Source organism: Drosophila serrata, unplaced genomic scaffold (genome assembly GCF_035046125.1).
Source record: "Drosophila serrata isolate PLE 108 unplaced genomic scaffold, ASM3504612v1 contig_156, whole genome shotgun sequence".
NCBI classification, from domain to species: domain Eukaryota; kingdom Metazoa; phylum Arthropoda; class Insecta; order Diptera; family Drosophilidae; genus Drosophila; species Drosophila serrata.
In genome coordinates this window covers 361874-389752 of record NW_028257054.1, presented here as the reverse complement: position 1 = coordinate 389752, position 27879 = coordinate 361874, and the positions used below count along the sequence as shown (strand labels likewise).

At 40.9% G+C, this 27879-nt stretch overlaps 3 protein-coding genes across 3 annotated transcripts in view; 1 reads left to right on the top strand and 2 right to left on the bottom strand.

The window, feature by feature from the left end:
- LOC110177199 (ras-like protein family member 10B) overlaps nt 1-27879 on the bottom strand; it is a 44681-nt gene that overhangs the window by 9103 nt on the left and 7699 nt on the right. Inside the window, exons 3-4 of the mRNA XM_020943795.2 lie at nt 9347-9907; nt 3019-3141 (exon numbers count right to left, since the gene is read on the bottom strand). Coding sequence (XP_020799454.2) covers nt 3019-3042 — 24 coding nt within the window. The 5' untranslated portion in view covers nt 3043-3141; nt 9347-9907. The remainder of the gene's footprint in view (nt 1-3018; nt 3142-9346; nt 9908-27879) is intronic.
- LOC147644559 (uncharacterized) lies at nt 3116-9706 on the bottom strand. The gene is made up of 2 exons (XM_086826217.1): nt 9347-9706; nt 3116-3141 (listed from the first exon to the last, which is right to left on the bottom strand). Exon 1 carries the CDS (start codon nt 9704-9706, stop codon nt 9449-9451), a length of 258 nt encoding a protein of 85 aa, XP_086682343.1. The 3' UTR covers nt 3116-3141; nt 9347-9448.
- On the top strand, nt 19348-24535 carry LOC110177198 (casein kinase I). Its single transcript, XM_086826215.1, has one exon. It carries the CDS (start codon nt 22559-22561, stop codon nt 24098-24100), a length of 1542 nt encoding a protein of 513 aa, XP_086682341.1. The 5' UTR covers nt 19348-22558; the 3' UTR covers nt 24101-24535.

The following is a 27879-nucleotide window of genomic DNA, read 5'->3' as shown; positions in this document are numbered from 1 at the left end:
ATTGAAAAAAATTTTAAAAATAACTTTGAATATTTCCCTTTTACGTATAAGCTGTCCCAAATTCGCACTCTGAGGTTTTTTATACAAAAATTAAATTTTTAAACTTATATTATTAAAAAAAAGTCTTTATAATACTGCCTAAAGGCAGGCAAGAAATAATATATTGCAAGCATTGACAAGCAAAAGTACAATTTAAAAAATTTGTGGCATACTTTTAGTGCCACATTTTACAAGCATCTATAAAAATGATTTTTTTGGTGAAAACTTAAAAAAATTATTGGTTTAAAAACTAATTTTTTTTTGTTTTTGTTGTAATAGAGACCATATTGGAAGTAAAAAACAAAAATTGCGGTAGATTGCTTCAAAGACGTTCATGTAATTGAGACTAGAAATTTGAACTTAAGGGGCTTAAAACTAAAAAACTACTGCATTTAATGCAACAAATATATTTTTTTCTAATAAATATTATCTAAATACTCATTTCTGTAAAGTGAGATCCAAATCGAATTGCTGGTTTTTTATTTTCTATGAAAAACAAAAAAAAAGGAAATATTTTTCAACTTTGGTAGGGATTATCTTCATAAAAAAAAATATTTTCTATTACTAATACATAATACATAATACACATAAAATTCAATGTTTTGAGAATGTGCATGCCAAATTTCACGTCTCTAAAAAATTTATTTTAGAAGTTACAGAGTTTTGGCCAAAATATGAACTTCCTGGCCCATAGTGCACCGCGATTGTCAGTCTTCCGACAACAGCCACCGCCATTCTCATTCCTCTCAAATTTCTCGATCGTTCCTATGGGAGCTATATGATATATTAGTCCGATTTTCATAAAATTTTACACAAAATTGTAGAATAATATGAAACGGCTATATCTCAAATTTAATGAAAATCTGTTGAAAACTGAAAATGTTATACTTATTAATTGAATTAATTTCTCGATCGTTCCTATGGGAGCTATATGATATATTAGTCCGATTTTCATAAAATTTTACACAAAATTGTAGAATAATATGAAATGGCTATATCTCAAATTTGATCAAATTCTGTTGAAAAATAAAAATTGTATAATTTTTTTTGTAAAACTTTTCGGATCATTCCTATGACAGCTATAAGATATAGTCGTCCGATCCGGCCCGTTCCGACATATATACGAGTGAGAGTATATAGAAGACTAACTGCAAAGTTTCATTCAGATAGCTTCAAAACTGAGAGACTAGTTTGCGTAGAAACGGACAGACGGACAGACGGACAGACGGACAGACGGACATGGCTAGATCGACTCGGCTGTTGATCCTGATCAAGAATATATATACTTTATATAGTCGGAGGTGCCTCCTTCACTGCGTTGCAAACTTCTGACTGAAATTATAATACCCTGCAAGGGTATAAAAATAAATACTACTTACTCGGTATTTAAAATACAATAATCAGAAGAGTTATCAATTATACAAATCTAACTTAAGGTATCTTATTATCTTAATACTTTTTAAAACCGTTGGAAAACCTTCCCTGATCCGCTCCTGGCAGAAAGAGTAAGCCGTAAGATGAATGTAACGACGATTGCAGTGACAGTGGCTGTGAAATCTTCCTAAACTCCGAACATTTTCCGTGTCAGTTTTTGATTTGAGGTTTGAACAAACTGCTCTCTAATTCCCAAAGTCCATTGCCAAGTTCTCGGATGAACCGAAATGAGGTTCTGGGTGTGGACAGGACTATATAGAGAGTTCTCGAGCTTTTTGCATAAGTAACATCCTCCGTCAAGAACACCAGCCGCCTGCTATAAAATATAGCCGGACATGGGGCCAAACTTTATGGCCAGCCATAATTGCGCTTTCAGGCGGATAATAGTTGTGGGACAGCTTGACAACACGAAGGAGCGTTGGTCCTCGCACGTACCAGAATTCCTGAGTAGTTAAAAATTGATAATATCCACCTATACAACACATCGGAGCAAAAGGCCCACGATGGCCATTGCCATTCGCCTGCCTTCTTGTTCTCCCCTGGCTGGCAGCTTAAAAATTTATTCAGGCAACCACTTTTACGAGCCCGACCGGGGACTTTAATAAAGTCAACTTCGTATGCTATGAGGAAGGTGTTTTTATGCAGGAAGAAACTTGTGGTTATTGAAATACCCTGGCTTCCCATCAGGTATACCAGGTTAATTGCAGAATATTGTTTAAAGTATTTAAGAAATTGGTACATTAAAAACACAAGTTTCATTTAAAGGTAGATAGCCTCTGAAAACCAAACGATTTCAAGATTTCAAGCGACTCTTGTTATATTAAATCGACTGCAGAGATTCCAATGGGTTTGTTGCCCATCTGATTGCATGCTCAGGAGAAACCCTTAAGCACTTTTGGCCCAAAAGTGTTATGTAAAAATACCAAATTCGAGTAACGCGAAAAGGGAGCCCACAAAAGAAAGTTTTGCTTGTGGCAACATCAGGCGGAGCAACGCCATTTGGTTTTGCGGTTGTCTACGTTGTTGCAAACTGTTGCTCGGGGCGCTTCTGGTGCGCTGATTATTAAAATAAAAGTAAAATAACGTGGAAAAGTGGTTGGGAAACTGTTTGGCCCGTAATGAAAATGCAGAAGGCAGCCGTTTGAGTCTAGACACCTCCGACAGCCGGCTCAACGATGCTGAGATGGCTCAAAGTGTCTTCAGCATAATATTTTTGCAGGACGAAGCAGATTGCAACTGGTTACTGGCCAAGGATCTGGGCGGCAATTTAGATTATTTAGCAATTTATTACAGCCAGCGGGCGCAGAGATGAGGAATTTCCTAATATGTCAGCACCATGAAATTCACTGGAAAATTGTGTAAAAATAGTTTGTACATATTTTCATGAAATTCTGCACTCCCCAGCCGTGCACTGACGGTGGGAAGAAGAGAACTTTTAACTAAATTATGCGAAAGTTAGAATTTTGCGGCAAGGGCTCGGGGCTGGGAAGGATTTATGGTGGATGCTCGGGGATGGCAGGTGGCAGATGGCAGGTGCTAACTCACCTGGGGTGGAACGTCCAGTACCATCAGCTCACGTATGCAGGTGTCGCAGACCAGACAGTTTTTATAAATCTTCCGACGCGTTGTCGTCTGATGAGTCTTGGGAAAGTCATGGTAGAAAAATTGCTGAAAAGAAATACGATGTGTGCGAAAATTAAATATTATTATGTTTGTAAAATATTGCGCATGCGACACGTGGTACGCCAATGAAAATAAAAATGAATTTCCTATTTGGACTCCGAATAAAAGCCCCCGTTTAAAAGCAAACCGAGCAAATATTGTTTCACTTTTCCTATCGCACACTTCTTGACTGCTTTTCATTCTATTTTCTATTTCTATTTCTGTTTCTGTGTTGAGCAAACATTTTATGTTATATATGGGCTCTTAGCATTTGCATGAGGTCCTTTGGCGAGTCACTGGCAAAAACAGCCGCACATATTTCATGGACATTTTTAGCTTATTAAAATTGAAAGCGCTTAAAAGTGTGCTATGGATTTTATGTGCGCTGCGGTCATGTAATCATAAAAACGACGGAAAAAACCAGTAAACAAACCGCACACGAGCCGCCTGGCAATGGTTATATGAGTTATATGTGAAACGAAGCGGAGCATTGAATTTAGAGAAATGTAATTAAATATGGCTTTAACTTTGGAGGAGCTTAGCTTAAATAGGAAGCCTTGGAAAGCGTTTCTATTTTCGGCAGTTACTGTACAGGGCTGTGCGGGGTTTTTATCTTTGAGAACATTACTATTGATACTATTTAAGAACACGTTTAATTCTACTATGATTATGCTTGGAACTAATTTAAAATGTAGCCGTGTTTACATTCTTCCGAAACCCATTAAATTTTTATTTACTATACAATTTAACAACTCTCTTCCGTCTCATAACACTTTTCAATAAACTCCTCGTAATGCTGTTTCACTTTAATTTGTTAATAAATTTTTAGACGCCCAATACTGCGCTTCACTAGCTCTCTTAAGCCTCTGTAATGAGCCATAACTCTAATCCAAAGCTCATAACGCACACGCGGGACTTTTTTGGATTTCGTCCTGCAACGTGGTCGAAATGACCCCATTAACCCGCAGGCTCTCTTATTGGGTCCTTGGCTGGCTTTTGGTACCCGGGAACCGGGTACCCCAAAAGAGACGGAGTGGCCAAGTCGAAAGGCAGTCAAAGGAAAGGAAGCATCCTAAAAATAAAGCCAAGGCCGGCGAGAGTATAAAATACGCTTTTGTAAAAAAAAAGATGATAATGAAAGAAGGGAAATGGGGGCGGTTTTGGGGATGTGCAGAATTTGATTGTGGCAGGCTTTGTATCTCTCTGTGTGTGTGTGTATGTTAGGGAGTCCTCGCACTGGGTATCAATGCATGAGTTCAATGAGTGACAGGCTCAAAGGATATTTAACGCCTGATTGCATTTTAAAGTGATGTCTTGTCCTCCAGAGGAGCCATTGCCTAGATTGCCAATTTACGATTATAGTTGATTGCGTATGTGCACAGGAAGAAATCGGTTCCCTTTGGGGTTTTTCTATTTCTTATGTCCAAAAAATATCAACATTTGTTGACTTAAAATATAAGTCCGACCTTATTTATTTAATATTTTTGTTAATAAAATAAAACAATACCATGAAATATATATGCTTTAATTTTATAAGCGAAATACTTCCATAATACACTTTTTATAAAGAAACTAATGAGATACTTAAATAAAATAATCCCAAATCAAACAGTGGTCAAACTATATATTCCGTGATTTCTTAAATATCATAAATATATAATTTATTTCATATATAGTTCTCGTCATAATTTTTTTTTTTTCTCCCCGTGTAAGTGTGTGATAAGTCTGGCTAATAATAAAGTCAAGTGAAAATCATTCGGGACTTCGTTCACGATCCCCTTTGCGCGTCTAATATAAATGCAAATGCCTTTCTGCCAATCAGCAAAGCCATTGTTGTCAATGCAATGAAATCAGCTGCAATTTATGCGCACTACGATTCAATTACGCGGCACCGAAAAGGAACCAACAAAGTCGACCAAGGACAGCCACCGGAAGCGGAAGTGGCCGCATTGGGAAGCCATCTTAGTCTTAAAGCTGGAATGCTTTTAGCAGGGCCGATTTAAAATTATATGCTTTTCCCAGAAGATGTGCCAGTGGTGGAGGCGTGGCAAAGGGGTCAGATCGCAACTCGTGGCAAGACTCCGCATCGCATCGCATCACATTGAAGCGCATCGCATCGCATCGCTTTTATGTCCCAGCGCCGCATATCATTGAGTTTTATTTTTATTGAACTGGTAATTGAATAAGAAATGACATTGATGGTCGTCCCATCTCAGTCTGTTCCGCGGTCTTCAGGTCCTGCTCCCAGTTTCGAGTTTCCAGTTAAAAGTTCCCAGTTCCCGTGCTCCTTGCTCCGGGTCGTTGGCGTTGTCGTGGCCGGCTTTGCGCCTCTTTATGCTTCCTGCTGCCCCATAAAGTGTGCCACATTATCTGGGCCATAAATAAGCATGCTGGGCACCCGGGCAGGAGGAGCTTCTTCAAAATTTACCCAAATGGATATTCATGGCGTACTCTTTATTGATATGATGCACTGCGTTTTATTTCTCGCGTTTATCTACCGGAATTAGCGCAGTTTATTCGAAAATATAAGCAAGCGTTTTAAGCCAGCTGGGAAATGAAGTGGCCCAAAATTGAGTATTACGAAATTGAGTATCGAAATTAGATTATTATGCTGTGTGGCGGGCTCAGCACTAAAAATGTGAATTTTAAGTATAAAATAAGAAAAGACTGTAAAATAAACCTATTTGTTTGAGACTTTTCCAGTAGTAAGTAAATATATATGGCCACTGATTAGCTATGACCAGTAAGTATGTATGATCAGTTACTTACTTTGAACACTAATAAACAATGACTTGCAACTTTTGTAACACAACACATTTCTAAGACTTGGCCGGCAGAAGTCACTTCGTTTCGGGGATGTTATAACCAGTTGGGAATCATACACATGTGGAAGATTTATCTTGGAACAAATTGAGGAGCAAGATATTTGAATGAAACTATGGACTTATTCTTCGATATTACTTTACTAGTATATAAGTCGGAGCATGGAGAATTGGTGGACTATATATATATACCAGATATAGCTGCCATAGGAACAATCGGACGGTTTATAGAACTATGATCAGTAATTAACTATCATCAATAATTAACTGTGAGCAGTAAGTAAAATCTCTGAACACTAAGTATCTATGACCATTAAGTAACTATGATCAGTAAGTATAACCACTAAATATCCATGACTAGTAACTAAGTAAGATCAGTTACTAACTTTGAACACTAATAGACAATGACTTGCAACTTTTGTAACACAACACATTTCTAAGACTTGGCCGGCAGAAGTCACTTCGTTCCGGGGATGTTAGAACCAGTTGGGAATCATACACATGAGCGAGATTTGTTTTGGAACAATTTGAACAGCAAGTATTTGAATGAAACCATGGAGTTATTGTTCTATATAATTTTACTTGTATATAAGTCGGAGCATGGCGAATCGGTGGACTATATAATACCAGATATAGCTGCCATAGGAAGAATCGGACGGTTTATAGAACTATGATCAGTAATAGACTATGAGCAGTAAGTTACTATGAGCAATAAGTATCTCTGAACACTAAGTATCTATGACCATTAAGTAACTATGATCAGTAAGTATAACCACTAATTATCCATGACTAGTAAGTAAGTAAGATCAGTTACTAACTTTGAACACTAATAAACAATGACTTGCAACTTTTGTAACACAACACATGTCTGAGACTTGGCCGGCAGAAGTCACTTCGTTCCGGGGATGTTAGAACCAGTTGGGAATCATAATCATGTGGAAGATTTGTTTTGGAACAAATTGAAGAGCAAGCAATTTGAATAAAACTTTGGAGTTATTTTTCAATAATATTTTACTAGTATATAAGTCGGAGCATGGCGAATCGGTGGACTATATATGTATCGGAAAATTTTAGGAAACAAATTTATAACTTTTACAGCTTACTTTACTGTTTTTTAACTCAAATATATATAAATTATATTGTATTAATTCCTAGTACAAACATCGGAGTGCCGAAGTTAGATTCCTATCTTGTTTAAGATCGAATAGGTTTAAAAGATCGTCTTAAAATATATAGCAGAAGTATCTTTACTAGTTAAGCTATAAACTTTATTCTATTAACTATGAATTTGCTGCGAAAAGCTTCTTTACTATTAAGATGAAAGACTATTAAAAGTAGACCCCTCTCTCTTAATGGTTACTTCTGACTAACTTTATGCGTTTGCAATTTTATTTCGCGGAACTGTTAAACAATAGACAAAAGCGATCGTATCGAATTGCTTTATCCTGCTATAACAATTATGTGATTTCGTTTCGCATGTTTTTGTTTACACGCCTATTACATTTACGCGGCAATAAACATTTTGGAAAGGTCCTAGATCCGCCACACTCCGCGTGGCATTTCCCCTGGCCAGCTTGACCGCAAACAGCCATTAAACGGGACGTAATTGATTTTGCAGTGCTTAAAATGCCATAAAAATGCACAAATCTCGCATTACACACAATAAAAGGCGTCCAACAGGAAACGGGAAGCCGAACCGTGGCGGGAGGTAGGGACCGGAAGTTGGGCAACAGAGCTTAGAGGGAACTTGGGGGAATTGAGTCGGGTTGGGTTCTAAAAGCTAACAAACACACACACACACATTGCAGGCTCGCAGAAATTAAACGCTGCCGTAGAGTGCACACAAACACAGAGACAGCCAGACGTATGGAAAATAATGGAGAGAGCGCAGTAAATGGCAAAGCGGCCAACTCGCAACTGCCAACTGCAGTTAATTGAATTTGCCGAGCGGAGAAGGTGAAAGGCGGTGGGAAAGCGCTGGAAAATACACTCGTTTTCCATGTCGAGGCTAATACACTTTTTACTTTTTTTGAAAACAATTTCCGTTGCCTTGGCAAGTGCAGAGATCTCTTTTACGTTTATAACATGTATTTTTCATTGCTAACGAAATTTCCGGACGTCAGGTAACGCTTATCGTCTTGGCCTGTAAGAGGCCACATGGCGGATGAGTAATATTTCGCGACATTCCGAGACGGAGATTTTTTCAATGCATATATTATTTATCTTATTTTAGCTTTAAATTGGATAGAAAGATTAATTTTTCTACTTTTAGTTTAATGGATTATCTCTCTTTAGTTATAATTCTTTCACGGTAGTATCCCTTTTCCCTTACAAATGTATTATATGTACATTAAGTTTGTTAACAATATAGGTACATGTCCTTAATACCTTAATGTAATACCTTTTTTTGCATACTAGTTTCAAGAGACTATTCATCCTCAATGCCAAAGAGAGTGTTATTGCCAATATGCTTTTTGGCCAAGGTAGGGAGCATTGGTAAACACATATGCCCCGCCATTCTAGCACTGTGCCTTTGCCATTGTCTAATTACAAAAGATAAACCACAAAAGATACGATGCGATGCGGAGCGCAAATCAAATTAACGACGCACCCACACGCACACAAATGCAATTAGCAGAGCGAGGAATAAGTGTGTGTGTGAAGGACGAAGTGAGGTGCATGGAACTGGCATATCCCCATTTTATAGGTAGACGTAACGCTAAACATCGCCAGCTGCCGTGGGACTGGTCCATTAAAAAGTTCCTGGCTAAACTTTTCAGCTTTCAACGGGGTCGCCTATATTGCCCATTAATAATTTGGAACCAAAGCGGGGCCATGAAAAGTGCAGCAAGCCAGTCATCCCACTGGAAACTTTTAATCAGGAATTGTGTTAATTGAAAGTGCAATTTATTATTGAAAAATTAATTAATGCGTCTGGTCAACAGGATAGGATTGGATTGCATTGAATTTGGGTTGAAGGGGATGGGGAATAACGACCATTCCATTTTAATTGCATCACAAACTGAAATGCATTTAACAAACATTTAAATTTCAATTGGCGATTTCGTATTAATTACATCAATTAAACTTCGGTGCTCGGTAGATGCATTTTGATTCTTGCAAATTGAAACATATTAATTTACTTCATTGGATTGACTTGTAATTAATATCATTAAGGAAAGCTCAATGTTTGCTAGTCAATAAGGGAGAAAATCAGACATTTTAAATGAGAAATAATAATGTAATTATCTTTATACCTAATGGTAAGTTTTCACATAATCTTATATATTAACCATAGCATTTACCCCTCTAGATATGTAGGAGTTTTATCGTTATTCAAGCATTTTATTAAGAGATTTAATGTAATGTTATTGTTATTAGAGACTCACCTGTAATATGCTTGTTTTGCCGACGCCAGTAGCCCCCAAAAAAGCGGCTTTAAGGGGGCCCTGCAGCCATGGCGGCTCCGCACCACCCTCCAGAGTGATGCGCTATGCCGAAATGCACTTATTCTGTATATGAAGCTCCATTTCAATTGAGATCTTGGTTGTGCTCGCTGCCGCTGTGGCTGTGGCTGCAATTGCGGTGGCTTTGGCTTTTGATCCTTTGGCTCCTGCTGCTGCTGCTGGTGCTCCTGTTTTGTAATTGCCTGCTGCTGTCCTTGCACTATCACCGACATAATCAACGCTTCGTGTGCTACCGATCAATAGTTTCTTAGAGTTGGTTGGCGATATTGTACTACTCCACATTATATTGTTATTATAATTGCTTATTGTATTGTTGTTATTCCGCTGCTTTAACGACGCCAGCTTGACTGATTTCAGGGAATGCGTTTCACAAAGAAGTAAATATCCTTAGGCGAAGCAAGGAGAAGCAGTGAGTTATTGCATTAAGCGAGGATGGAGTTGCAGTATAAAGGGAAGCTGTTCCAGCTTATGGCTTATTATTTGCTGAAAAAGAAGAACAAATTGTTTCTATTGTTAGTTTTAAATGTGTATATAAAAGTGGAAAGGAGCCCAACATAGTTATACATTAAATCAAAGAGACAGCAAGTTATAAGGTGTATTAAATTATATTTATTTGGCATGCTTTTTAATGCTCTAACTCAATCAGACAATCTCTGTTGCGTAGTTTATTTAACACTCATCCGATCTTTTAACATTATGCCAATTTATATGGACCATATGCCGCCAATAAATTCTGGATTCGCCTCACTTGTGATGAACATACCTGCCCATTTCAATGTATTTCCAAGATTGATTGTGAAATTATAATTTAAATGGCGTTTCCAACCAATCTATTGGCTAAAATGGAATAAACACAAATCAGTGGCCATCGAATAAATTGCCAAAATGACGGCGAAAGAAATCGTTTTGCGAGGCCGAAATGCCTTCGTGGCAATCAGATCCGAATTCTGCTAACTAAATTTATTGAGTCGCCAGCGGATATTGCACATTGATTTCAGTTTAATAACATAAATATTGCTTGGGTCCTCGCCCCCACTCCCCCGTCCGTTGATTGTGTTTTTCTCTCCCCCCCCCGAAAATTCTGTGTTTCTCCTTCGGGTCTCTTTGCATTGCCAATAATAAATTTCAAATTTCACATTTCACTTCCGCTGCACAACGGAAGTTGATTTCTGGCTCTGCCTGGCTGGCCCCAGGGCTCATATTCTTATAGCCTATTTTTTTGTTGTTGTTTGGGGGGAAAATGAAAAAAAGCGCACAAAAAGAAAAACATTAAGTGAGGCGTGAAAAATGTTTGGCAATTCTCTCTTTTTCGTTCTTATGTATATATGTACGGCCACACCACAGTGTGCTTGTGAATTACACGAGAGCAGATTTATAATTAGAAAAGTTTTCGAAAATTAGATTGGGCGTTGATTAACGTTAAATTTCGAGGCTTTGAATGGCTTTTTAAAGTTCAGCGCGCAGAAGGCGCGTCTCGGCGTTGGCTTAACCTTCAGCATTTGCGCCTACTCCTAATTAGTTAGACATCTGCCAAGAGCTCCATCTATCATCTATCACCCATCCGCCCCGCCGCCTGGCAGGGCAAACTTAATAAATTTAATAACCGCAAAATATGCCGTGAGCGAAGTGTGCGGAGACAGGGTGCTAAAAATGCCAGACAACCATCACATCGCTGGCCTATTTATAACCCACATCCCTAAGCATCTCCCACCAAAAAATCATGCGTCATTGAGACGACGCCCACACCTAACAGGCCACGTCTTGTGGGGATGCCAGGAGCAAGACGCGGCGGCTGATTTGATTTGATCTGATATGATTGAGAGTGCCGCCAAGGGCAGGACTTGAGCGACGCCCACACACACACAACCAGGGAAGCCACCGAGAGCTCACAGAGAAACCTTTGGCCCATCGTGAGTCACTTGCTATTTTCGGAGGCGTTGAATCCCCAAAGACCAACTTCCGTATGCCACATGCCAACAATCTACATGAGATCTTTGAAGATGATTCTAATTAAATATAAGAAAACGTAAGGCAAGTCTAACAAAATTAAATAAATATTTAATTAAATATTAAACCTAAATAGTAGGGATAAATAATTATAGGAACTCTAAGCTCAGGTTTAATTAAAGGAAATCCATTCAAACTTTAAGAATGACTTCTATTCTAATTTATATTAAAGTCATGTAATAAAATATATTTAATTCATTTCTCTTTCTGAGTAAAAACAGAAATGACCTAAGGAATATTTGTGCCTATACTTCCGTCACTAGGGAATAAAGGGACCACATCATCCCCTCAACTAGAAGTACATTTGCATATTCGCTCGTAAATCTGAGAGTAACTTGCCAATCGAACCCTATAGTTCCATGGGTGGCAGGTCTAGGACTTTGATTAGATTCTGCAGGGCGAAGTAAATTTAATTTGGAAAACACAACACATTTGGGCAGGCCATCTTATGGCATTTCGAATGGAGTGCGGATGGTCTTTGTCTTGGGCATTCCGCCTACAGTCGCCACATCGAATTCATATGCCCCGTGGCCCAGTTGATTGATTCGATCTCAGCAAACGCTGAAGGACGTAAACAAGTTCCTGGGACTGAGGTGAGCAGCTCGGTGGAGACACAAAACCTGGCAATTGAAAACTTTCCGCTCTTGGCAACCCTCCATGGCTCGGGAGGACTCGGCTTCAGTCCCGGAATCAAAGCCAGACAATTGTAGTCCCGGTTATTGTGTGTCTTGCCGCTGTGTATATATTGTAATGCTTTTATCTGCCACCCACTCGAGCCGATGTTAGCGTTGCTTACAGGCTCACGCAGCCTGCTCGCCCCGAGTTTTCCGACTTTTCCGAGTTTCCCCAGTTCCGGGTCCGAGTTCGACGTTGACTTCGACTCACGACCATTTCATGGCCTGCCTGGCTGCCTTGGCTTTCTTTCTTTCCTTCCCTCTTTGCCGTTGTTTTATGCCCCACTTCCGGGCCTCTCGCTTTTCTTTGTGCCCCAGTGTTTTTTATGCTACGTGCCACTAAAATTTTATTGGTTTATTTATTGTTTTTAGAGCAACTTGCTACAGTTGTTACGCCGCCGGCTCTGGGCTTTTCCTTTTATGTGCACTGCATTAAGCGCTTAGCGGGAGACAATCAATTAAAAGCTTTAGCCATTTTAATTGCTGGATCCGCGCTTCGCTTATTCAATAAGCCCCTTGGACAAGTTTTATGCAAGGAATAATAATGTAAGGCCCAGGACCCAGAGCAGGTCCTTACATGCAAATCAGAAATGTGTCAAATGGAGCTGCGCTAGCACCTAAATCCCCGTTGGAGCCAACTATTTCGACTGACATCCTGCAAATGTAGAAGGAATAAAAGTGAACAGATGACAAACAATTTTAGCCTAAAATAGAGTATGCATTCAAAAAACGATTTGAGAAAATAACAAATGGATTTATAATAGCTTAATTTGTAAATCCAGATATTATATTGTTTATACAATAACTAAGAAATTTATTTAAAAGTTTATGAAAGTTTCTACTAAACAAGAAAGGAATCTAATTTTTCGAAACCGAAGCTTATCTACCTTAGCAGTTTGCAGTTGAATTATAGGATCGAATTAAAAATCGATCTTAATTTAGCTTAAAATATTCGCTTCGCTAAAATCGATGTACATATTTGTATGACAAGTTTTGTTTTTTACGAAAAACAAAGCTTAAAAAACGCAAAACTAAGCCAAAAAAGCATTAATTTTAATTTGGAAAGCGTTCGTATGTTAGTTTTTTTTAGTTTTTAAAATCTGCATACTTAATAAAAGATTTAGAAAAATTAAAAAGTTTTAAATTTTTTTAAATTTTCACGATGTAAATAACCCCTTATCAAATTTGGAAAAAAGTCGAAAATTTATTTTTCAACCGGACATGGCTAGATCGATGCGACTGTTAATGCTTATCAAGAATATATATGATTTATAGGGTCGGAAATGATTCGTTCGATAAGCTTTAATTTATTTTCTAAATATAATATAATATGCTAGAAAATATTCCTGATCCTTTAACTCACTGATATTTTTTCCCAGTGCTTTTGTAAAAGACAGGAAGAGCGTGCAAATCTGCATATGTGTGTGTGTGTGTCCTGTAGACAAACGGAAATGAAATGTGTGACAGTCGATGGCAGCGAATGTCAGCTCTAGGCGGATATTGATTTCGGTGTGTGTACACGGACGGTGGGAAGAATAGGAAACATTTACCTTCATGTCGGCTCATAGAGGCAAAAAAAAAGTAAGTTCAATGTTGGATATAATGTCAAATCAATGTTTGTGCCAGACTCAACGTGATACAGATGAAGAAGAAAATTCATCCTGGTAACCCGGAACATTTCACCAGGAAAAAGATCGCAACAATTAATTCTATGAAGCCATCAGTTTTAGTCGCTTCACCCGCTTTAAGCTTTTAATTATTATAAATTAACCCAAAAACTCTTAAAACTGCGTAACTGATTACGCAGGCAGTGCGAGACCCAAATGGATGGCCACCCTTTTCACTCCCTATGTCATTCGTTGCCTAATCCATTCAAAACTAGCTAAACAAAGCAATTTGCGCCGTAAGCTGCGGCATTAATTCAAATTATGACGGGAATAAAGCAAAAGCAGAGCGCTTAATCAAAATGCTTAAGTGAATCCATGGCAACAGGCCGGAGAAGACAGAACCAAAGCGATGACTCGACTCCCTGGGAAGACGTTACACTTTATGTCATTTGCATTTTAAGCACCTCGCCTCGCATCCCCCATCTTGTCTTCGTCCTGGCGCACGTTCCTCGTTTCCCCTCGTCCTGGCAGCTAAACACGCAAGTTTCTGTCGCAACCTCAGTGCGTATTTCATACAAGCTAATTTTTTTACGATTATATGCGCTTAATAAACGCCAACGCCCGTGGAGCTGCTATGAGGGATATCAGGGAATCGGGACACCGGGACAACAGAGTCTCCGGTCGGCATCTGGGTTCCTTTCTCAGCTTCATTCTCATGCTCAGCCATAAAGTCATCCCCACTGCCGGAATCCGTCCGGACACGTGCTGTGCCCACTGCTTAGCTGGGGCTTTATCAGAGCCAGCGCAGCGGAAGCAATGGCAACGCCATCATCACCAACACCAACATGGCAGCGGAGCAGCGGAAGTCCTGCGCACACACATGGGACACGGGACACGGGACACGGGACACAGTGCCCACAGGCACGCATACTACAGATCCAACTCCTGCTGTCTTGGATTTGTCCTTAGTGCATAGCTGCGGTACGTGTGTCTACACTGGCTAAGAGTCCTTTCTTGACAGGAATTCGAGTGAAAAGTTCTTGCTTTAAAGGATATATGTTTTATCAGAGAAAATTAATTTCAAACTAAATTATAAAATGTAATTTAATAAAGCTCTCGAAGACAAAACAACTATTAAATCTGCTGCACTTAAACTCCTCTCCAGGGACAAAAACTATGGAAAACTTCTTAAAAGAAAATTGTTTTTGTGCACATTCAAGAGATTTTTAGCAACATAGAGAGACAGATTTATTTCAGTTGAAAATCTTTTCCTAGTGGCACACGGTGTAACAATTAAATGTCAGCTTTAGTTGAAGGACCTTGATGTTTCCAGAGTCCCGCATGCCTTCCAGGTCTGCCTCCTGCCAGCGGGCGAAGGGTATTGGGGTCCCCCGTTGTATTTTCCTTGTATCTCCGGCTGGTACTTGCCGTGGCCTCAGTCACAACACTTAAGCACTGTCAATGTGTTTGGATTTCGTTGATTTCGACTGGCACGTATAATAAAAGCTTCCACTTGTCGGCGGGGGACAACTACAGCGTTTCGCCGCTTGACTCCCTTTTGCATACACTTAACGCGAGTCCTGGTGCCTGGTAAGAGAGCGTTTTGAGTGCTCAGCAAATATGCGGGCTCTTGGCAGGATTTACCGCGACGATGATGTACCCAGCCGCCGCCCACCTTGAGCTGCTCTCGGATTCATTTCACTTCTTCGCGTATTTTGTTTAGCTTTCGGTTGGCGAACTTGGCGAACTGTCCGATTCCGATTACGATTCCGATTTGGAGGCAACTTCAGCTGGAAGTGCACCGCCAAATGGATTCGCACTCGATTTACTTTTCGCCCTTTCGCCATTCTGCCGCCTTTCCATACTTGATCTTGGCTCGGGCGAAAAACTTTTCCAATATTTCAAGGGATTTCGCTTTTTATTTATTCCTCTCCTCTTCGGCAGCTGCAGCTTTATATAATTGAGTGGAAGGAAGCAGCTTTAACCGCACGAGTTAACCGTGAAGAGGAGGTGGGAGCAGCGGCAGGAGGCATCTCTAGGATGCGGTTGCAAAAGGGGATTTTTCGCCAGTATCTGAATCCTTTCGCTGCGGCATCCAAATGCTGGGCTGTGCAAAGATCTGGAATATTTTCTATTGTTGCCGCAGCTGGCCAAGAATGCGGCACAGATTGGAGGAGAGGAAAGAATTTTATGAAAACTCTGGAAGATTATAATTTTGCGGTTTACGTTTAAGCTGGTGAGTTTTTATTTTATTTTGTTTTTCTTTTGGCTTGAGAGGGGGGATTTCAATAGAAATATAAAAAACTTTTAATGAAGAACAATTAGCTAATGTTGCGGATAAGAGTGGCAAGTTGCGCTTATACAAACATTTTCTTTCGATTAATCTATTATTGTTAAGCATTTTTCCTCTCATTTATCATAATTCCTTTATTGCCGAAACGAGACCAATTATCAACAATTAAAAGGAAACCCGGTTTTATGCATCACTTTTACATAATTTTATTAACAAACTTAATGCCTAGAAGAACAATTCCGCATGTTCACGAGCGTGTTCGCCACAGCCATCAAGATTATAGGACGTGTTGGCATAATCATAAGGATGTGTAGGAACGGCAATTGGAGATCATAAAACCTGTTCCAGCGACAGACAAGCCACCTACTATGGATGGCCCCAAAAGGATGTTGACGAGTGAGCAAATGTGGACGTGAGATCCGAATAAAAGGCCCAATTCTCGCCTTGGACACGCACTGGGCAAACCAAGGGGGAAATTGGGCCACGAGCCACGAGGCAGATGGCAAAAGGCAGAAGGCGGGAACCCGGGAGTCTGCAGAGAGTTTCCATGTTGATGAGCCGGATTCATTTCGGTTGCGTGCCAAAGTCAACGGAAGGTGCGAATTGGGGGCGTTACAGGGATGTGCATGTGTGCCGGGGGTAGGGGCGTGGCTGCTCCCTGGAAGGACTGTGCGAAGTGGATGGACTGACAGGAAGCAATACGAAACTTACAGTTGACATGAAGGACATCATTAGCAGGAGCACGGTCCTTGGCCTAACAGGCGGCTGTCATTTGGCTCGGAAATTACGCATATCCTTTGAGAAATTGTAGCGGAAAGCGAAATAATGAACTCAGAGCTTCACAACTTCAAAAGTTTGCCCAACAGAAGCTGACAAACTACGAGTCGGAATGGCAGACGTCGAGGTGAGAGGAGGACTCCGGCTGGGCAGAGAGACATTCGGGATCGAGTTTAGCCCGACCCATGTCGGCAAGCAGGCTTTGGCTAATGTCATCAAATGACATGTCACTCAGCGGAGGCGGAATCCGATGCCGCCACACATCCTGGCAGCTGATAAGCGAGTGAGGGAGGTCCTATATCTTAAGCTTATGCAAAATTAAATCATTAAAATGCACGACAGATGAAATTTTCTTAAACTGTTTTGCGCACGAGTTGATGCCAAGTCACACATACCAAAGCAAACATCACGCCCACCTACACAAACACCGCCCCCCCCAGGCACTCGCACAACACACTCACACTCACACACATGTCCCGCGTGCTTGTGCCTAAGTAGATATTTCATCGGATTTTCACAGCAGTTGAGATAAAAAACAACGCCAAACAGGACGCACCCTGGGCATGGGGTGGAACATGTAAGGCAGGCAAAAATTTAAAACGTTTCGCTATTCCATGGGAGCAGGGTACATGGGTGAGTTTCCCTCGTTAATGGCTAGGGTCATGTTTTGACCTGGTTGACATGAAAGCAGCAGGCAGCCAGGCAGCCGGCACCAAGAATAACAAAAACTCTGGCAGCCAGTCACATGCACAAAAGCGTGAGACATTAAAATTAAAGCTGGCCAAGATGACACGCAACCAAACAGATTTGTTCACTCAGATAGGGAGTGGGAGAGTGACTATCTTTAAATGAATCTATTAGTCGGCAGGGTATTTTAATTTTAGTCAGAAGATTGCAAGGCAAACGCTGCTCTCAATTCCTAGCATTTCTCTGTCCCAATCTCTGAGTCTCTCTATTGCTCTGGCGGGCTGTCCCTCTGTGTCCCCATCTCTCTGACTCTCCCTCTCTCTGTGTATCTCTAGATAGGCCTAGCTTAAGAGCGATCTCTTACTCTCTCGCTCTCGCTCTCGCTCTCACTTTCTCTGTTCTCTTTACTCGGCGACTATAAATGGAGGCCCTGCCTTCGCTCTGAGCTTAGTCTGTTCGTGGTCGTGCTAGTGTTTACATCAGTGATCGTGATAGTGATTGCTCTTCCACCTCAGCATAATCATCTGACCAATGGACATCGCCTGACATCTGGATAACCAGGAAGAGGATCACTTCGATGATATCAAGAAAAGGCCTACTGTGGTAAGTCTAAACCATGCCAATTATATGATATATAAAGATGAATCAGGCTAGGTTTATAATCAGCTTTGAAGCTTGATTAAATTCCAGTAACAAATTACAAAGTTCTTTAAAATTAATGTCTTATAATCTAACTTATTTCCCTCTCAAACACTAAACGTTGCCTGAGCATAATTTATATAAAGGGTTTCGCTGCTATTAATAAAGATATATTGAATAGACACACCATCTTCGTATGCGAATATTTCCCAACAAGCGTACGCTAAATGTCTATTTTGTGTTTAACTCGAGCCCCAAGATGTGCTTAACTTGAGACGCCTCCGTTCGGGGATGGGGATAGGGATGGGATCTACCCGTCACATCACATCCTTGGGTTACTCCTTCCTCTCCGGCCGGGAAACAAGTGTATGTACGTGTTCCGCCGGAAAGCCCAGACATCGCAAAGCCACGACTAGGCAGTTGAGAAATTAAATTCTAGTTACGCCCATGGAATTTAAAAATAGCAAACAATTGGCGGATGGTGAGGAGGACGAGGAGGGTCGGCTTTTCCAGGGGCTGAAGGATGCGTGGATGCGGTTCTTGAACGTGTTCAAATTGCCGAAACGCGTCGAAATTATGTTAATGTTGTATGTACGTGTCCCGAAGGCGGCCAACAAATTGAATATGTATTTAAGCTTTAAGCCGGGAAAGAGGCATTTATCGGGACACGTCACTGTTTAATCTATAATTTGGCCCCAATATCTATATCCATATTCTTGGGCAGAAAGAAGTGAGTCTAAGTAAGAGTGAATTTCAACAATTTTGGCATCCCATTGTTTGCCCTTGTCATTCATACATTTTTTATTTCTCCACCGATATTTTCATATATACCTATCGAAAAAAGCCCGACTGCTGCTGCTTAACAATTCCTGTTCATCTTCTTCGTCACTTTTAATGAGTTTTTGTGCAAGGTCTGGCATTCCCTGCGCATTCCATTCCCCGGAACTTGTTGGCAACAATGTCAGCGAAATTGTCGCCGCTTCTGATAATCAGGCAAGAGACCGCCTCCTTCGGAGTGGGCGTGGGCGTGGCCATGACGCATTGTCAGCATGATTATAATTTCCATTAAGACAATTTTGTAGGGCCTGCCGGGCGAGCCGAGCAAGTCATATTGAACTAATTTGCATTACAAGGCGAGAAACAGTAAAACCCAAAAGTCGACTTCGAGTCGGAGTAGGAGAAGCAGGAGCATAAAAGCTGAAGAAAACATCCTTCGAGTTTATTTCTTTGTTATGCTGGGGCGTAGCCTGGGAATCTGGGCAACATAAGCCACAAAACAAGCACAGTGACTAAGAATTTCCAACTCAACGGGTGGTGGTAAAAGTATAAAATTTAACGCGCTGACTTCCTTAAATGGATACGTTTAATAGGTCTTGTGCCGTTTAAAAAATATTAAAAATAGCTACTAACAATTTGTCGGGATTGAAGTAGACTTTGAGTATTTACATCTTTAAAATGCAACATTTTGTGGCTAGATTTTAATTCATTCGGTTCATCTTAAATACGACAGACTCACTTATTTAGAATGTAAATCTGTAACAGAAAATGAATCTGGCATAATGACTTAATATATATGCAGAAAAAATTTACAATTACGGTTTAATTTCCTAATAAATATGTTAATGTTTGTCCTTTCTTAATAAATAGAAACAACGATTTCTGGTGAAATAAAATGTACAATTAGAACCTTTAAAACATCTGTCGTTGGACTTAAATAAGGCAACACTTTTAATTGTATTGATTTGTGAGAATTTACCTTGGAACTTTTTTCTAATTGGTAATTTCAAAATAACCTATTTTTTCATACTTTTCTCTACCGATAAATACATCAATAATTTTCTTAGTTTAGTTTCTTGCTTGCATGCTCATCAAGATTGTGTGAACTCAAAGATTGCTTCGAATATAGCAAAAGCTAATCCCTATAAGGATACACTTTGGCCAAGACATGGACCCTTTTATGATTTCAAACAAAAACAGCTAAACTTTGCCACACACCGATGGAGGGCGGTCGGTCGGTTATGGATAAATCGAGACAAAAGACAAGACAGCAAGCTGACACTCAAGACATCACATCACACATACGCCACGTGGGTCCGGAACTCCAGCTGAGACTGGGACTGGGAGTGGGACTCAAGTTTTGGGAGGCGAGCGTGTATGTAAATGATTTAGCTGTCCAAAAAGTTAGGCGATGCCAGCGAAAACAACAGCCGAGAAATGTGGCAAACGAACAAGCGAAAACTATGAAATATGCGAAGCATGTGCAGACAATTTGGCCATAACCTTTGACAAGGCATCAGGACATCAGGATGAATGGTGGGACGTACGATAAGTTTTGACGAGATGTAAGTTTTCAATTGCCGTGGCAAGAATGTGAGGAACAAAACATTGATGAGACCAGGCCAAAACACTGACAAATTGAAAACGAGATGTGATAAATCAGGCAAAGAGTTGAGCGAGTTCGGGGATTCTTTCAGGATGCTAGAGCAAAAAGTGCGCTATCACTTAACATGGCTAATCATTGCAAGGATCAACTTTTTCATCATTTCATTCAAAGTTGGCTAACTAGAGTAGGGGGATAGTTATAACATTGCCTTTTTTATTGCTGTTAGCTGCTCTTGCAGCATTTTAATTAAAATTAATGCGCCATAAGCTTTAAATTAATGCCACTTCTTTGCCCCAGAGCCTCTTCGCCAAGCAAGCCATAAAAGAGGCATTATTGCATGCGTGCGGGGTTGGCTAGATGTGGATGTGGCTAGAAGCGATAGACCCAGATAGTTGGGACTATGTGTGTCGTCGGGCTGTCGTCCCATTGTGCTCATTCGCATCGCATAAATAAGGACTCAGGCAGGATCTAGGCATCCGGTTGTCGGGTTTGTCGCTGCTCAAAAACCACATCCCAGAGCCTTTCCCCAGCGAATCAGCCAAGTAAATTCGACTTACGAATTTGTCAGGGCGGCCAATTAGTTTATTTTATTGCAATTTATAAGCGGAAAAATATGTAGATGAGCATTAATTCTTATTTACATGACCAGGCCTATCTAATAAAGCACCAAAATAAGCAGTCATAAATTAGGGTGAGGATTTAAAGGGAACTTATTTACTTTTCAACTAATTTTATTTATACTTGGAATGGTAATTTATGTAATTCTTCATTATAATGTTTTTGGGTATATTGAGTGTTTTGTATAGCAAATAATATCTTTTGAGCTACATTTTGCAGAGCTTTTGTGTGAAAATTAATTCAAAATCATTTTGCTTGTTCAAAATATGCATTATGTGCATAATGCACTGCTTCCCATTCAAGCACAGTATAAATTTTTGGCATTCTACTTTGCACAACATGCACAGAGAATTTAATTATGAATATTTATAAACAGTTTGCCCATAAATCTAATCATCTCGAAAGCATTCGCGCAGCAGCAGAAAAGATAATGGACAGGCAGCCCAGAATGATAAATTTTGGCGGAGGACTTTCCACTGTTTAAATTTATGCAAAGTGAAAATAATAGTTAACTGGCAGTTTTCAAAGGGACAGAGCAAATTAGCCTAATTGAAAGTGCAGTTTGCATAGTCAAAAATGTCAAGTACCCGTCTCTCTGCCGGTGTGAAGGGATATAAGGAGACTAGTCAGGACATGTGAATGATGCCAATGCCTGTGGTCGATTTCAGGATGATGTTGATGATGATGAAGTCTGACCGGTTGCATAACCCATTTACGAAATTAATCCAATTCCAGGCAGCACTTCGGTACCCCAGGGCGTATGCGTGATGCTAGCAAGAGCTGCTCCTGTACGACATACAGGTTAAGCTTCGTTAGTTTTGCTGTGACTAATTGGAAAACAAGTGGCAGAGTTCATTTAATTGCCACTACAACAAAAAAAAGAGAGAGAATTTTTTCAAAGTTTGTTTTTTGCCACAAATTAAAAGTGTTCACCCATAGCTACTGAAGCAAATCAAACAATTTCCTAGCTGAAACTACAGATTTCACGAGATGAAAGGGTTGATTTTAATTTACATTTAATCTGGATTTCATAAAACTCTCGCTCATAATAATAAACAAATATTTTCAAGTTAATAAAGAAATTTTATAAACAGTATTTTATAATTAAAGTGACAAGTGAGAAGAGACCACAAATTAAGTTTTTTCTGTTTGGTTTGTTAAATTAAATATATATTTGCTCAAAGTAAAGAGCAACAAACGTAGCTTTTGGTAATAAAATGATTTTAATTAAATAATTTAATAATATTCCCACAAGCAATTCAACTTATTCCTATCCATTCCTCATGAGTTTAAATTCAAAAGAATGCCAGGCAAAAGTCAGTCTCTATCCTAAATCGTAAAGATCTGGGTAATTTCATTCACACACAACATCAAGCTCATACAATAAAGCCTCGTCTACATTTCTCTCCCCTGTGTGCTTGGAGATTTGAAGAGCACACACTGGAAAGCATGGCAGATGCGGACAAGGGCCATGCCAAGGTTAAGGGCCGTCCACACTGCCATCCAGATACCCACAAGCCACATGTCCGCAAAGAGCAACCATTACCAGAGTCTTCGCCGGCAGCCACCAAGCCGCAGCCCACCAGGAACCACCACCAACGTCAGCGTCGGAATGGTCGACCATCGTCCAGTCGATATGTGGGAGCGTCGTCTTCTACCCAGCCGCTGCCAAACATTGTGGTTGCCGGAAAGTACCGCCTGCTGAGTCGCATCGGTCAAGGTTCCTTCGGCGAATTATACCGCGCCGAGGGCCTCAAGTATGGTGAGCTGGTGGCCGTCAAACTGGAGAGGGCCGCGGTCAAGCACCCGCTGCTGGCCCGCGAGGCCAAGATCTATGGTATCCTTCAGGGCGGAGTGGGTATACCCCACATGAGGCACTATGGCACCGAGGGGGAGTTTAACGTCATGGTACTCGATCTGCTGGGGCCCACGCTGGAGGATATGCTTAACTTGTGCTCCCGCACCTTCAGCATGAAGACCATCCTGATGCTAGCCGATCAGATCCTAATCCGTGTGGAGTACTTGCATCTAAAATGTTTCGTCCATCGGGATATTAAGCCAGATAACTTTCTGCTGGGCCGAGGCCGCCACACCACTCAGGTCTTCATGATTGACTTTGGTCTGGCCAAGAAGTACTTCAGCCAGAGCACCCAGCTGCACATTGACTACACCGAGAACAAGGAGCTGGTGGGCACAGCCCGCTATGCCAGCGTTCGGGCTCACTATGCGGAGCAGAGTCGTCGGGATGATCTGGAGAGTGTGGGCTACCTGCTGCTCTACTTCCGCCGCGGACGCCTTCCCTGGCAAGGCATTCGGGCGGCGTCCGAGGTTCAGAAGTACGAGCGGATCGCCGAGTGCAAGGCCTCTGTGCCGATCGATGTCCTCTGCTCTGGACTGCCCATGGAGTTCTTTCTATACCTAAAGTACTGCCGGAATTTACCCTTCGAGCAGAAGCCCGACTATATCTTTCTGCGTCAGCTGTTCAAGACTGTCTTCCGGAATCAGTACAAGAGATTCGATTTCCAATACGATTGGGACCTAAAGCGCAACAAGCAGGGTCACTACCCGAAGCAGGTTGATACCCGGGGTCAGAGGGCCAGAGAGGGTCATCGCAATGGAGACACAGATCGAGACCGAGACCGGAAAGTGGACAAGGGCAGAAGAGATATGACTGGGAAAAGGAACCACGAGCGGGATCGCGATAGGGAGCAAGATCGGAATCTGGTCACTGAACGCTATGGGCACCGGACTAGGGATCAGGGCCGCGCAGGCTACACCCACAGGGAGCGGGGCCGTGAAAGAGATCGCAATCGAGATCGTCAGAGGGAGCGATACCCTCAGGATAGGACTCACGCCTGTTCCTGCAGTTCCTGTTCGTTTTACCGTCATCATCGCCCACGTGACCGCCAACAAGGCCATGCGACGGAGCGCAGGAGGAGTGCCCGGGATGAGCCACCGTCATCCCATCGGCACTTACCGCCTTGCCTTTAATATTATGACGTTCGCACATGTGCCGGTTTCCGTGTGTTTTGTTAATTAACTGCTGGGCAACTATATTTAGCATGACTTAACCGTTTACCCATCTCCGATCCTTTGTTCGTCCAATCAATGGCTCACATAATTGGCACACAAAGAAGCCAGCTGGCAAACAATAAGGAAACTTTTGCCTAGCATCCTTCGAGGAGAAATTGATACCCTGGCGCCGTGCAGCATGCTGCATTACTTCCATCTTGTTTGTCAGCCATTCAAGACAAAAGATTGGAGATGTTTTTACTACATACTTCCATTTATCAGAGAAAGGCTCCTAAAAATCCACGTGCCAATGATACATTTTTGTGATTATATTTTATAGCCGATAGAGAAAAACTCTCTTTTGTTTTTAAATTTTGTTCATGCAATCAATAAAAATCCATAAAATAATGGTTATATGAAATTTTTAATTATTATAATTCCCCATGAACCTTCTGCCATTTCAAATATTACAAGAAACCGAGTAATCTGGGCAAATTGCTTTCTCTAACACTACTACTTTCCTTCCACGATAACATCCCACAATATATCCTGATTGTTGCTGGCGGTGATGGCTTGAGTATGAGAATGTTTTCCGGCTAAGTGTAACGTACAGCTAGCTCATGTCAGCCTTTAGCAGGCAGGATATTAATAAAAGGGTTAATTATAAGGCCAGTCAGGACACGTTACGAGAACCCAACATGACTCGAGGATGTGTGGGGTGGCAGCGACAGGCTGAAAGCTGAGACCGAAGCTCATATAAAAGATTCCCCCAGTGGCTTGCAAGAAAATAGGGTCAGACCATTCCAGGCAAAGTAGTTTGCTTAGTCGCGCTGCAATAATGCGGACTATATCCATAGACCACCCACACACACCCACCACACACACACAGACCCTCACCTACCCACACTCAGATGTTGAGTTAACTATTTGCTTGCCCAAAGCGATTTTGGCCGAAAGCCCCGAATCCTGCGGCGATGATGAGATGGTCCAGTGGTGGGAGTATGAGTGTGAGTGCGCATAAATCTATAAATAACTCGCCGGTCTGTGACTTACACAGAGAAAAATATAGTAAAGTGAAAAATATTTGAAGGGATTTTTAGTTGACAAAAAAAATGTACTTAAAAGAAATCCTTTTAGCGTTTTCTAATTTTTAAACATATATACATACAAGGATTTTCCATAAAAATATATCAGGTAAGATTGTTGAATTCATTTCTATTAATTACTAGTATGTGTTACTTTTTTTTCTTTACTTTTTTCCAGGACAATATTTTTCCCACGTGCACACGTACACATACACTGGCTCAGACGTTGCCACGCCCATTTAACAGCCCAAAGTTTCCCGGCCCAAGTTAAGTCTGAGGAAGTCTCGGGACCAACTCCCACGCGATATCCTCTGGGCAAGTTTCCTGTAAGAACTTGAATGCATGCCTAATGGCGGAAGCCTCACACCGCCACAAACAAGGACACACACACATGGTTTCCTCACCCGGACGCACTCCCCCCGGTATATATGTGTTTCCATACACGTACATAACGCGCTGAAGCGTAAAAATATTTGCGGGCTTTTGGGCTCGGGATCTGGGATGTGGGATTTTCTCTGCTCTTTCTCGACCGCCGCATTTCAAATTAAGTTAATTTTTTTCGTTGAACAAAATGGCTACAAATCTGTGTTTTATTTATAAGTAGCACTGACCGAGTGAGCAGACACATTATGGATGGGCTGCTGGGCTCGGGCCGGGCGTCCTGATGGGTCCTCGATGAACTTCGGTGACATTCAAATTGGGCAGTTAACGGAGATTGTGCAATTTGCGGGTCAATGCCAAGTGCCGATGGCGGTCCGAGTGCCTAGTGGATGGGGATTGAATGGTCATGTGAATGGGTCCGATGGGATCGTTATACTTATGAGTGCCCTTAATAGGGAATAACTAGAGAATATGGCAACATGGCGTATGAGCAACGTTGTCTGAGAGGCTGCATAATCTAACTGTGTAGATTAACTTATTGATACAATTTATGGGGGAGTAATTTTATTGTCTGCTAATATTTATGAGTATATTTGGATTTATTAACTATGTAAAGGTTAGTCTTAAAACTTTTCTTTTGGGGTTTTTAAATGGATTAATTAAGGTAAGATTTGTAAGTTTCTTCTCTAATACAAGTAGGTTCTTAAAGCCGCATCATCAAATATATTTTCAAGTAAGAGAAAAGCTTACTTTCCCCTAATTAAGGATATTTTCAAAGGACTTACTGGTTACAGAAACTAAAGAGTTAAAGTTCCTTAAAAGCCACAAAACTTTTAATTAAATGCTCACTTTCATTTTCACTTGAAATTGCAATTAATTTAAAGAATCACTGGCTCATTGAATTAGCCACAAACGATGGCCATTTATTATTATTATAATTTAATCAGCTTTTCAAATAACTGGAGCATAACATTTCGGTGGTAATAATGTTTGTGCCTTGTGGCCAAAAATAAATTAGTCGACAAAGCAATTAAATATTTTGCATGTGTGGCAGGCATAAATTATGCAGCTGTATGTATTAATGAAAATGTATATGGCATTTGAGATTCTACATAAGAAATGGTAGCAATTAATTTCGCACTTCCATTGGCTGTTTATTTAAGGATTATAGTATGCATTAATGTTTTGTATGGCTTTTCAAATTAACTGTAAGATTTAATTTCAAGCAATTTATTTTTCAATCACCGGAGAGCCCTTGATATAGTTATTTGAATGTGAGACCTAATTCCTGGGACCCTACTCCTGCAGCAGACCCAATAATTTGTCTTCTAAACCCCTCTATGGTTGTCCCTGTGGTCATAAATAATTCAATTGAAAATATGTTAAAAATTCAAAGTGAATTATTTACGCCGGAGACTCGGTACCTGGAGTTACACGGGTACTAATATATGTATATGTACATACGTGGCAGTACGTTAGGTTGTACAACTACACCCGTTGGGCCTGCCTGATAGCCTCTGAGGGGTCTCGGGCCACATAAATGAAGCCATAAATTTGCCTTCACTCACAAACAGACCGAATACACAAATCACGGACACACACACACACACACACACACACGGATGCTTTTCCGGCCCGTTCCGGAGTTTCACATTCTCCGTGGGCAAGTTTCATTGCATAACTCTGGGCGACTTTGTGGCCATGTTTCGCTCGACAGCGGCAGATGCTGCTGCTGTTGCTGCTGCAAATCAGTCAACATGGCAAATGATTACCCATGCCAATGGGACACAAGAGTGTCGATAAGCAGACGACAGGGCCGCGTCACATGTGGCGTATGATTAATGCGTCTGCAACGCGCTTAATGCTTTTAAATACGCATAAATGATTGCCATTGCCACAGGGATCTCCTTCCCTCCCCCTCATTGCGGCCTGTTGTCATCCTTATCCCAGTCCTGTTAATGCAACTGAATTCGCATTACTGGCAATCGGGATAAACTAACGATTCAAACTACCCACTGAGCTGAGGCCAAGACTCTCGGCGAGCCATTTATTTGATTAAGTGCGGACGACCCACTCAGCGAATGCATTACCATTGTGTGCTGCAGCTGCAAATCAAGATATATATGTTTGCATTTCAGAAATTCGAAATAAACCATAGTCTAGAGATAATGCAGGCGGGGAGGAATAATAAATAAAATGCGTATTTAACGAATCATTAAAGATGGGAAACTCGCTTTCCCAAATGTTGTTAATGTGACGATAAACGTATATAAAGAAAAGTCTTTAATTTAA